We start from the raw sequence: 12,692 nt of genomic DNA, 5'->3' as shown, positions 1-12,692 counted from the left end.
TTACTTATTCGAGGTAGTGCAAAACATGGCAACTCGTTGTGAAGGAGGAGCACAATATGAGATACAGATAAAATGATGCCCCTTCAAACTACAAACAATTTTTTCATTTAAGAGTTTTCTATAGTGTATTTACACCAATATTATATATAATACTAATAATGGAATTTTTTTTAAAAAAAAATAAATACTTAAAAACTATTTTTTTCATATTTCATTTTAAGAAAAAGAAAATCAACAATTCTGTTGTATATTAAAAAAAAAATGCACCTGCAAGGGCACAATACTATTAGATACTTCCACACACAATACTATTAGTTACTTCGATTTTCAAATTTATTTAAAATTTGGCACACTCTGAGCATGCAATATTTATTCACAGAGTAGCATATAATACTGTATATCTAGAATGAATATCACATGTGAAAACAATAACAGATGTTTTAAAAACACCTTCTGTGAGACGAGATATTTACAGGACTAGAGGGAGAGTAAAAGCAAGTAACCTTGAACTATAAACCAGTCATATTCCATGTCACTCTTCAATAAAAACAGTTGCAAAAGACAGTGGTGGGGTACCTGAGAGGCTCTTTCATGCAATTACTGTGAAAACCGCAAAAAAAAAAAAAAAAAAAGAAGAAGAAGAAGAAGAAGAAGAAACTATTGAAGTAAAAGTATCGATATTCAGAAAGGTAGAAAATATTTTAGTTTTTTAATCACTCATTTAGAGATATTGTGGGGGCATCATTTTGGAAAGTCACATGTAAGAAGAACTGCTGATACTGCCAGGTTGAGATTAGATTAAGCACATATGCAAATATGAACAATGTGTGTCATAAGTCATGGCCATATCTACTAGCTTGTAGAAGGAAGCTGTTGCAATGTTTTTTTTGCAGTCACCGGATATACTGTGATACGAAAAATTGTTATTTATTACAATATTACTAGAGAAAAAAAATAGTCTCGTTAAAAATGCTCAACTGAGCTTTTTTAAAATACATACTGTTTTGCTATCTCAGTGTTTCTTTAAACCTCTCTCTCTCTAAACAATATTGTGCATATGAATTAAAGAAACTTAACAGGTAAAATATCATCTGGAATAGAACAATCAAGCACTAATCATTTATAATAAATAATAAAACTGTTGGAATCAATGCTAAATTTAACAAATTTCATGTCTGTCTGTGCCTGACGCTTCCCTCCCACCATAAAAGACGAATTTCTGGTGGCAGAGTTCAAGTGATGATTTCATTGGAATGATAACTTAAATATGAACACCAAAATCTGAAAGGAACTCAGATATATATAAAAACTATAACGGCATAGAGAGGGGAAAGCAGGTTCAATACTTTACAAGTTTTTATATACAGAAATGCAGGTACATCACATCGGTTACAGCACTGCCCCTTGCATAACAGATGCTGCATCATACATACACAGGGACTTGGTCTTTACAACTAATACTTAAGTACAGTTTTACAAAAATGTACTAAATTGTACAACACTGGAATGTTAATGATTTGTCACTGATTCTGTGAGTACTGTATGCCTGCATACATAGTTAACTTTAATTACAACACTGACAAATTTCTCTATACCTCTAATATATTTTGCTAAATCTTTTAATAGACTTATCTTCTTTCAAATTCTTTACATACACACACACATAAAGATCAGTGCATCATATTTAAGGAGGGAATTCCAGTCTGTTTGCACACTTTGATTTTGATATCAAAATACTCATCATAGGTATGTTCATTGCATATACCAAAGCCTTCGGTCACAAAGGTTTACATTTTGACTTCACCATGTAAATAGTGACAATGGCCAAGAAAATTTCTATAGGCATCTTCATAATTACAAGAAAAAAAAAAAACAAATCAGGTTCCAGCTGAAACTTTGCATGAAATCAGAATCAGAGTACTTCATATAATTTACAACAATGATGCTGTGTTCAAAGATAATGGGCAATACAAGGTGTTAATCCAAATGCTTCCTTGACCATCCTCAAATTCAGTTATTTCATGTTGATTTTAGAAGTATGAACTTGCTGCTTCAAAATTTACAGCTACAGTCCGTGTTTTGATGGAACACCTGACAATGGCAAATAAATAATTGGGAAAAATCCCGTCATGAGAATGTAGCAACCGTCTCTGGACAACATTAATTAAAGTACAACATACACTCTGAAAGTTAACTACTTATTCACAGATAAGCCAAACCACTTGCTGTAGTCAGCAGGCCTGGAGTGAGATCATAAAAGATAGATAAAAGTGATTTTCTATCAATCAAGACTGAGTAGTCATGCTACAGCCTCTTCTTCTTTAAGTGGAATGTCTATTTTTACAACATGACCATTACTATTCATGTGACCATTTGTAACCTGGCCACTAACTGATGTATCTGCATCACCTGCTGCAGAAGATGCAGTAAGGTTACTCTCAAGGGCTCGGTACAGGAACAGGTAATCATCCTGAAAATAAATTGAAAATGAATATTAGTAAATAAACCTATATTTTTATTAAAGCAGACTGTTAGGAAAAATAAAGAGTAATAAGTAGAATTAGCATAAGGTGCAATATATATTTTTTTAAAAAAAGGGTTTTAAACCACCTATATAAATCACAAGAAATCTAAGGTGGAATACCCAAGGTGAAATGACAAGTAACAGATCAACAATAAATCCAGAATAGGCATCCTAAGGGTGGCACTAAATACTGAAACCATTCAATTAACAGTGTGAATTATCTTTAGATGAATTAAAACAATATGCTATCACACAAACATGCTGTAAATATAACCATAAAATAAATGTAATCTTGAAACTAAACTATGCTTTCATTTTTCTCTCTTCATACATGATATTTTCAAAAGTCTATTTTTAAGTTTTATGATTCCTTGCAATAAACAGCTGCAGAACTTTTAGTAACATGGTTTCTCAACTGTCAATAATTGTCATTAATTGCAGAATTTATTAGAGGATTATGAAACCACATATTATCACAAGTACTTGTTGGTTGGTTAGTTTAACGTTTATTGGCACATCAGTGACATAGGCTATAAAGTGCCAACAATGGTAAATTAATAACAAACAGTAATGAAATCAGTAAAAGATAGAAAGGATAAAAGATTACAGTGAGCTATTAAAGTTGGTCACTGTGGCAAGAAAAGGTTTTCAATACATATATAAAATGATCACAAAAGTATAAGTGTTATATAAATATAGTTAAAAGTATACATAATAAAAGAGTATATTTTAAAAAGTAAACAAGTTAATTAATTTTAAAAATGAAATAACAGCTGACACGTGGTCATTGTCAGAGCCCTATACTGACTGTATAGAACTCAGTCAAATGGTTCAAAGTGGTACAATGTGCTCCGTTCCTGTCTAAAATGTGGACATTCGGTTAAAATATGTTTAATTATTAAAAAAAAAGTGTAAAAAAAAAATCTTCGCACATAAAAGGGTCATCTGCCCTCAGCAGAAAAGCATGTGTAAGATGGCTATGTCCTATGTGGAGGCAAGCAAGAAAAACTTCCTCTCTACATACAACTTGTTTGTGGCCTATATATGTCATGACTGTTGTCATTGGGAATGAAGTATGTTTTGTATCATTTGCCTGTATCTGTATACGGGACCACCAGGCTGTGATGTTTTTTGGATTGTGCTGATATGGCTGCAGCATCTACCGGATCGTTAACTCTGATCCCAAAGCGGCTTGGCATCCAGCAGAAGCAGATGTCAAATGTAGATTCAGAAATAGAATGCAATTTCTGCTGAACCCCGGAGAGGACTGGATGAGGATCGTATCTCATCACTGATAGTCTGTAGCGCACTTAATGAATCTGTTTATGCCATACACCTTTGATAATTATTAGTTTTTATGTGGTCCAAACCTAGCTCTATAGCATACAACTCTGCTGTGTATATATTGCAGTCGGGAATCTTCTCAGGTATTGTGCAGCATAAGAAGACTGCAGCTGATCCTACAGATGGCTCTAATTCCGAACCAGTCTTAAAAACAGGCAGGAAATCATAGTAGGAAGATCGATGGGCAGCACTGAGTTGTAGGTAAACAGAAGGTGGCATGACTGACTTTCCCCTGTTGATAATGGAAGAGTTGCATGATGATGGAAAGTGGGCATGCCAGGGTGGAAGGGGTTGCCTTGGTGACTGAGCAACATTGTCTACCGTGATGTTAAGTTCTCTGAGCAGCTCTTCAAAACGTATACCAGAGGGACAGTAGGCAGTCTGACGGTTGTTATAGAGATCATAGTGGTTGGAAAATGGATGTCCACGTAGGGTTGACTGATAGGAATGAAAATTGCTTTTGAGGAAGCGACAAAGGTGGTTCATTTGCTTCGACATATAAACTCTGGACAGGGGATGTTCTAAATGCTCCACCAGCAGTGCGGATGGATTGATGATTAATTGGGTCTAACAACTGCAGTACACTTGGCACCCATAATCTAATTTTGATCACAAGTATGCAATAGAGGCAGAGTAAAATACAGCGGTCTACTCCCCAGTTATCAGAGAAGATGGAGCATAAGAGATTCAGCCCCCACTGCACACTTTGTCCTTAGTTGACGGATATGTGGTAAAAATGTTAACTTATTATCAAATATGAGCCTCAAGAATTTTGTCTCTGGTGCTACTGGAATGATGTTTTGTCAGAGTTTAAGATCTGGTTCAAGGTGAAGGTTATGTTTGAGACAAAAGTGCATGCAAACGGCCTTCTGAGACGAGAACTTTAAAACTTACTTATTCCAGCGTTTTGCAATTGCCTTTCAATAACAATCATGTTGCATAACTGAAAAGATGCTAAAGTCATAAACGAAGAGGACATTGTTTACAGCTGGAGGAAGTTATTCAGTAATGGAATTAACTTTGATAGCAAAGAGCGTAACACTAAGAACTGACCCTCGAGGAATGCCACCTTCTTGGCAGAAAGGTCGAGAGAGAGAGAGAGAGAGAGAGAGAGAGAGAGAGAGAGAGAGAGAGAGAGAGAGAGAGAGAGAGACCCTGCACCGACTTGGAATGTGTGGTTTAACAAAGAAATGTTTTATAAAAAGGGCTGTATGACCCCTAAAGACCCAGGTTATATATATATATATTTTAAAATTCCAAATTTCCAAGCCATGTCATATGCTCTTTCTACATTGTTGAGTGCTGACCTTTCTTTTTGGAAGCTATACTGAATTTTGGAAAGGAGGTCATTTGCTTCTAAGTATCATATGAGGTGGGCATTGACCATACTTTCCAGAATTTTGCACAGAGCATGTAAGAGCAATTGGGTGGTAATTGGTCAGAATTTCTGGATCCTTCCTTGGCTTGGGAAAGGCAAGCATGATCATACTATGTCAGGAGTCCGGAAATTGATCTTCAAGTTAGATCCTGTTGTACAGAAGGAGAAACTGATACACAGATTCAGATGAGAGGTGTTTAATCATCTCATAATGGATGTCATCTGGCCTGATGGCACTTGCCTGGGATTGAGATAGTGCTGCTTTCAGTTTCAACTGTGAAAGGCTGACTGTATGATTCAGAGTAGTTGTCTGAAGACAGCTTCAAATGCTGTTTTTCACTTTTTTTTTTGAAAGCCAGAAACTCAGGGGGCTAAGATGTTTAAACAGATACTTTTATTTAAGCAAATGTTTCCCTTAGAGTGTTCACAATTGCAAATCCATTACGTTCCAGGATGGTTGTAGCATATGATATGTATCTGTCCTTCACTTTCTGGACTTGATTCCAGATGAACTTAGCTGACATCTGGGAGATAGAAGAAGTGAAGTGGATCCAAGATTCCTTCTGACTCTGACATCTAACAAATCATGCTTTGGAACATGCATGTTTTAAGGCTATTGAATTATCTGCGGTGGGATAACGACGAAATATCTCCAGTGCCTTGTTCTGAGCTTTTCTTGCTGCATCACTTCTCAGCCTTTTGGCTAAGATCAAAGTGCTGTGCATTTTGCATTCCATCATGGCTTTGGAAATAGTGGAAACCAGGTCTTTAGAACTGCAAATGCCACTACCGGGACAATACTGTTTGTGATATACTTCATCATTAATTGGCTGCTTGCTAACTGTGGTGACAGTGCCAGATGTTTGAAGGTATTCCAGTCATTGTGAGCAATGTTTATAGACATAAATGGGTGGGATGGTCTCTTTACAGAGGGTGGATGTCATGGGAAAGTGACCACTAACATAAAGATCATCTTCAACCTCCCATGTATACTGGAAAGAGAGAAGGCAAGCATATATAGAGAGGTTGATCACAGTAAATCTATGGGTAAGCAAGTGGAAGATGGTGTATAGTATATAGTTAGTTTAGGGTCTAACGGCACCAGGGGTTCCCCCCATCTCTGCAAGTTTACACTGTCATGTGATACAGTACACTGTACAGGCCAGAGATTTAAAAGTGTATGGATATTGTGGTATGTAGTGTGGTGTACCGTTGTTCTTCTAACCATTTATCTGCTGGGCTGTGGAAGATGGTGTTAGAACCCACACCTATAAGGGACAGGTTATTGTTTTTGAGAATGCGCTTGACAGTCTGACTCCTTCCATTTTAATCAACACTAGCCCACAGAGTATCATGTCTATTAAAATCTCCTAGTAACAGAAAAGGGGAGGACAATTAATGAATGACAACACCAAGGTCTGTTTCAGGAACGTCATTCCCAGGTATAAAATAGATAGAGCAAATAGATAGTTATGAAGAAATCTACTGTAAATTGAATAGCTACTGCCTCTAAGGTGGTGGTGAGTGGCGCAGCGTGAAAAGGTGTATGGTTATCCACAAGAATGGCAACTGCTCTATGGGTAGGTCCACTCCAGCTCTGTCTTTGTGAAAAATTGAGCACTTACTCAAGTAACGGTCCTCATTTGCTTTTAAATGTCTCCGGCAAGCAAAACACAAGTTCACTCATGCTTATGCAGGAGAGCCTTGATATCATCACTATTCCATTGTTTCCTTCTACAATGAATGAAGGATGGGGTACAATTAAATAGAAAGGGTGCAAGGATATTTGCTGATGCTATCGAGGCAGTGTCAGGTGAATCGGAAAAATGCTAGATTGGGTGGGATACACAAACTAAAAGGTTAACAGTGGCCGCAGGCAGTCATAGTAGAACAAGTGCATACATGGGCTGTGTTAGGGTAACTAAAAGTAGGAACAGGTGCATGTATACTTGCATGTACACCAATGCTAGGAGTATAGTTCATAAATTTGATGAGCTTGAAGTGTTGGTCAGGACATCAAAGGCAGATATTGTTGGGATATCGGAGACGTGGTGTCACACAGATATAAGCAGATATATATCAGAATTGGAATTTGGGAAGTACAATGTGTACAGAAAGGATAGACAGGACAGGTAGGGAGGAGGGGGGGTATGCTGTTAGTTAAGAAACACAAAATCTAAGGAAGTGCATCCAATTAAGGTTGGTGGACAATGCAATGTTGAGTCTGTTTGGTGTGACATAAGCACTGGGAAAAGAAAAATGGGAGGTGTGTGTGTGTGTGTGTGTGTTATAGGCCTAATGAATCTGACAAGTATAATGAGCAATTGTGCAGAGAAATCTCCCATTATAAGACGTTCTGATTTAGATACTGACCGGAACTTCTGGATTAGTCACTCGCACATTAGCAGGATGTTTGTGGATTTATTGGTTGACTGTTTTCTACAGCAACATGTTCGAGAGGCAACCAGAGGGAGTAATACTCTTGATCTGATTATCAATGGTGATTAATCATGCTTTAAGAATTTTCAGATAAAGGAACCACTGGGTGACAGTGATCACAATGTACTGATGTGGGAATTACTTAAAGATGTAACTACTATCAAGGCTAAAGGAAAGGGCTTTTGCTTTTGTAAAAGTGATTACAGGGGTCTCAAACGGTTTTTAAATTCTGTACGGTGGGATCAACTGTTGATGTAACCAACATTGAATTCTAAATGGAAAGCCTTGAGGGACTTAATTTTGGAGGCTACTAGGCTTTTCATCTAAGAAATTCCAACTAAGAAATACTGTTCAAGGTTTTGATATAAAATGTCAGATGAATTAATGAAGCTTGTGGCAGAGAAGAAAAATGTATGGGATGCATATAAAGTATCAGGTGACACAGAAGCCTATGGTAGATATAAACTAGTGCCTGTAATCAAGTCAAAGGACGTTAGGCAGGCGAAGGCAGATTACAAGAAATCTTTGGCAAAGGATGCAAAGAAAAACAACAAAGAGTTCTTTACTTATGTAAACTCTAGAAGAAAAGAGATGAATTGGATTGAACCACTTAACATAGATGGGTTAATTATTGACGAGTTATTCAATGAGGGGAGTGCCAGAAGTTTATCAAACTCTAACAAGGAGATAGGTGATTTTGTAATAACTGACAGCAAAGTGGAGAAGAAATTGTTGAAGTTAAACATAAGGAAGGCACCTGGGATGGATGGGATCTATCCAGTTATATTAAAGGAGGCAGCAAAGGAAGTAAGCAAACTCTTAGCCATAATTATGAGATCTTCCTTGGACTCAGGGGTGGTCCCCATGGACTGGAGGTGTGCAAATGTATCACCAATTCACAAAGGGGATTGAAAAGGTCACAAGTAACTACAGACCTGTTAGTTTAACTTGTGTTCTGGGGAAAATAATGGAATCACTGGTTAAAGAAGAATTGCAGGATTATCTAGATAAGAATCTAGATAAGAATACAGTAATAGTTAAGACACAGCATGAGTTTGTTAAAGAGAGGTCTTGTCTGACCAATTTGATTGGATACTATGATGTGGTCACAAAGGAACTGAATGGCAAAAATAATTTTGATATCATATACTTGGATTTCAGGAAAGCTTTTGATACTGTTCCACATGGAAGACTGCTGTACAAATTAGAGAGGTATGGCATAAAGGGTAAGTTGCTATAATGGATAAAGGGATGGTTGAGTGGGAGACGACAGAGAGTGGTAATCAATGGACACTGCTCTTTGTGGAAAAATGTTATCTGTGGAGTTTCCCAGGGGTCGGTGTTGGGTCCATTGTTGTTTTGTATATTTATCAATGATATTGATGAAGGTATATCAGGCTTAATGTCCAAGTTTGCAGATGATACAAAGGCTGGCAGGGTTGTTCACGACAGTAAAGACAGTATGCTACTCCAACTGGATCTAGATGAGTTGGTCGAATGGGCTGAGAAGTGGCACCTAAAGATTAACATTGGCAAATGCAAAGTACTGCATATGGGTAGCAATAACCAAAGAGTAACGTACCAACTGTGTGGTACTACACTCAGGGAAGTGGAAAGTGAAAAAGACCTGGGGATAATTGTGCAGTCAAATATAAAGTTCTCTGAGCAGTGCAGAGGGGATGCCAGGTCAGGTCATGGAGTCTTGTCAATGATATATAGGAATTTTGCTAGCAGGGACAGGAAGGTGATTATCCCATTATACAAGGCAATGGTCAGGCTACATCTAAAGTACTGTGTATGGGTCTGGAGACCTCATTAGAGGAAATGATGTAGAGTTGCTAGAACGAGTACAAAGAAGGGCAACAAGATTGGTGAGGGGAACAAAAGGGTGCTCTTACCAAGAAAGGCTTAAGTTCTGGAAATTACTGCTCCTGGAGAGTAGGCACCTGCACGGTGATCTGATTGAGGTGTATAAGGCCTTGAATGGGTTAAGCAAGCTGAATGCTGATGGGATTCTTCTTGCTCAGATTAAGAACCTGAGGGGGCATAGTTTCAAATCGAGGAAAGACAGCTGTAGAATAGATGCACGGAAATTTGTCTTTAGCCAGTGGGTAGTTGATTGGTGGAACAGACTTCCATCTTCTGTTGTGGAAGTTGATAGTCTAAATAAATTTGAGGCTGAGCTGAACAGGCATTTGGAACGAATGGGGGGGTGAAATGGAAGGGGTTTTTTTTTGGCTGATACTGCTTAAGCTTGCTATCTTGCTTCATATGCCTCTACTAAAACTAATGCTAACATCAACAATATCTTTTCAACCCATACATAGTACAAGGTACTGTCTATGGGTTGATAGATTTCAATACTATTTGTTTGGGACAACCATATTAAAAAAAAAAAAAAAAAACATTTGAAAGCACCCTGAAACCTGACATTTATTTATTACAAATAAGGAGCTTTACAATGATCAACAACTACCCAACGGGAAGGGTAAGGTAGAAAAATTTTTAACAGTTTCATTATTTATTAAAAGGAAATGAAAAGAATTAGTTTAATCTTAACATAAATTGATTAGTACATCATATATCTCCCAACCTGAGTTTGCCAAATTCCGGGCCTGCGCATGTGGTAGAGTTTTGCATACATGTACACATCTACACAGTTCTCATGTTCTAACTGCTTGTGCAAAGTGGTTAGGCAGCAAAAGCTAGCTGCTTCCGTTCCACCAAACCTAGAAGAGATAATTATAAGTAAATATAAGAAAAAAAAAGCCCTAGAAAAATTTATATATATATATATATATATATACACTCATTTTGTGCATATGTTGTGTGTTGTGGTCATAGGCAATGGTTTAGCAGTTTAGCTAGCAGGAAGCATAATTAGGTAAGCCAGCCACAAGATGTACCAGTAGATATATCCAATTACAGAAATCACATAGACAGAAAAATCTCATTAATAGCATGCATGCACCTGTAATTCATAGATAATGTTATCATTCATTCAGTATTACAGTATTATATTATCAGTTTCATGATGCCCCGATCAGACGTATACTAATACTTAGAATAAATATCATTTTATTGTAATGAGTGCTTCAGTTTATCTTATTACTTTTTGCCTTAGTGCGGTTTTTACACATGTGCAATGGAAGTGATTAAGTATAATCCTATTTCTTCTTGAACTGCAGCATGTGGAGTTAAAGAAAAAATGAAGGTAGGAGTGTGTTATAGGGCAAATGACTCTGAGGACTACAATGAACAACTAAGCAGAGAAATAGAGTAGGCCAGTAAATCATAATTTCTTATAATGGGGATTTTAACTTACCAGATATTGACTGGAACCACTAGGTGGCAGTGATCACAGAACACTAATGTGGGAGAGAGACAGAGATAGCTAAACAAGAAATAGTGGGCCAGTAAATCATAATTTCTTATAATGTGGATTTTAACTTACCAGATCTAATTGCAGATGTGCAAATGTATCTCCAATTCACGAATGGAACTTGTGGACTGGTCCCTTGCACAATATCAAGAGACTTTTGTGAATTAACTGGATGATTGTTTTCTATAGCAGCATGTTTGAGAGGCAACCAGAGGGAGTAATACTCTTGATCTGATCATCAGCAGTCCTTATTCATGCATTAAGAATTTACAGTTAACGGAACCACTAGGTGGCAGTGATCACAGTGTACTAATGTGGGATTTACTTAAAGATGCAACTATCATCAGGGATAAAGGAAAGGGTTTTTGCATTCGTAAAGGTGACTACAGTGGTCCAGAGAGATTTTTGAAATACTAACTAAGAAATACTGTTCAAGGTTTAGGTCCAAATGGATGTCAGATGAACTAATGAGACCTGTGGCAGAGAAGAAAAATACATGGGATGCATATAAATTATCAGGAAACACAGGCACCTATGGTAGATATATGTTAGTCTGTAATCAAGTCACAAAGGAGGTTAGGAAAGTGAAGGCAGATTATGAGAAATTCTGGCAAAGGATGTAAATAAAAAAAAGCAAAGATTTCTTTAATTACATAAACTCTAGAAGAGGATGAATCAGATTGGCCCACTTGATATCGATGGTTTGCCTGTTGATGATCCTGCTCAGATAGCTGACAAACTAAAAGATTTTGTAATAACTAAGAGAAAAATGGAGGAGAAATTGTTGAAGTTAAAGAAGAAAGGCCCTGGGGTGGATGAGATCTATCCATATTAAAGGAGGTGGCAAAGGAAGTAAGCAAACCCTTGGCCATAATTATGAAAGCATCATTGGACTTAGGGGATATCCCCACGGACTGCAGATGTGCAAATGTATCTACAATTCAAAATGGGGAATGAAAGGGTGACACAAGTAATTACAGACCTATTAGTTTAACTTCTGTTCCGGGGAAAATAATGAAGTCACTGGTTAAAGAAGCATTGCAGATTTATCTAGACAAGGCTGCAGTAATAATTCAGACAGCTTGGGTGTGCTAAGAGGAAGTCCTGTGTGACAAATTTGATTGGATACTATGATGTGGTACAAAGGAACTGGATGAAAATAATAATTTTGATATCATATACTTGGATTTCAGAAAAGCTTTTGATACTGTTGCACATGAAAGACTACCATGCAAATTAGAGCAGTATGGCATTAAGGGAACATTGCTATAATGGATAAAAGGATGGTTGAGTGGGAGAAGGCAGAGAGTGGTAATCAATGGATACTGCTCTTCAAGGACTAATGTCATTAGTGGAGTCCCACAGGGTTCAGTGTTGGGCATATTGTTATTTTGTATATTTATCAATGATATTGATGAAGGTATATCAGGCTTAATGTTGAAGTTCACAGATAATACAAATGTTGGCAGGGTTGTAAATGACAGTATGGTACTTCAACAGGATCTAGAAAAGTTGGGCAGATGCACTGAGAAGTGGGAACTGTAGTATAACATTGACAAATGAATAGTAATGAGTAGAGAAATGTACCAACTGTGTGGTACTACACCAAGGGTAGTGGAGAATGA

The 12,692-nt window shown here is 37.2% G+C and overlaps 1 protein-coding gene across 1 annotated transcript in view; it reads right to left on the bottom strand.

Annotated features, from left to right (window-relative positions):
- Positions 1-2,161: 2,161 nt before the first annotated feature.
- LOC150076579 (putative receptor-type tyrosine-protein phosphatase mosPTP-1) overlaps positions 2,162-12,692 on the bottom strand; it is a 995,686-nt gene continuing 985,155 nt past the window's right edge. Inside the window, exons 24-25 of the mRNA XM_090387917.1 lie at positions 10,279-10,414; positions 2,162-2,470 (exon numbers count right to left, since the gene is read on the bottom strand). Coding sequence (XP_090244043.1) covers positions 2,300-2,470; positions 10,279-10,414 — 307 coding nt within the window. The 3' untranslated portion in view covers positions 2,162-2,299. The remainder of the gene's footprint in view (positions 2,471-10,278; positions 10,415-12,692) is intronic.

This window comes from Mastigoproctus giganteus, chromosome 13 (genome assembly GCF_048544385.1).
Source record: "Mastigoproctus giganteus isolate SK-2022 chromosome 13, ASM4854438v1, whole genome shotgun sequence".
Taxonomy (NCBI): Eukaryota; Metazoa; Arthropoda; class Arachnida; order Uropygi; family Thelyphonidae; genus Mastigoproctus; species Mastigoproctus giganteus.
Note: the sequence above shows the minus strand (reverse complement) of the source record. Positions and strands in the feature narration are given on the sequence as shown.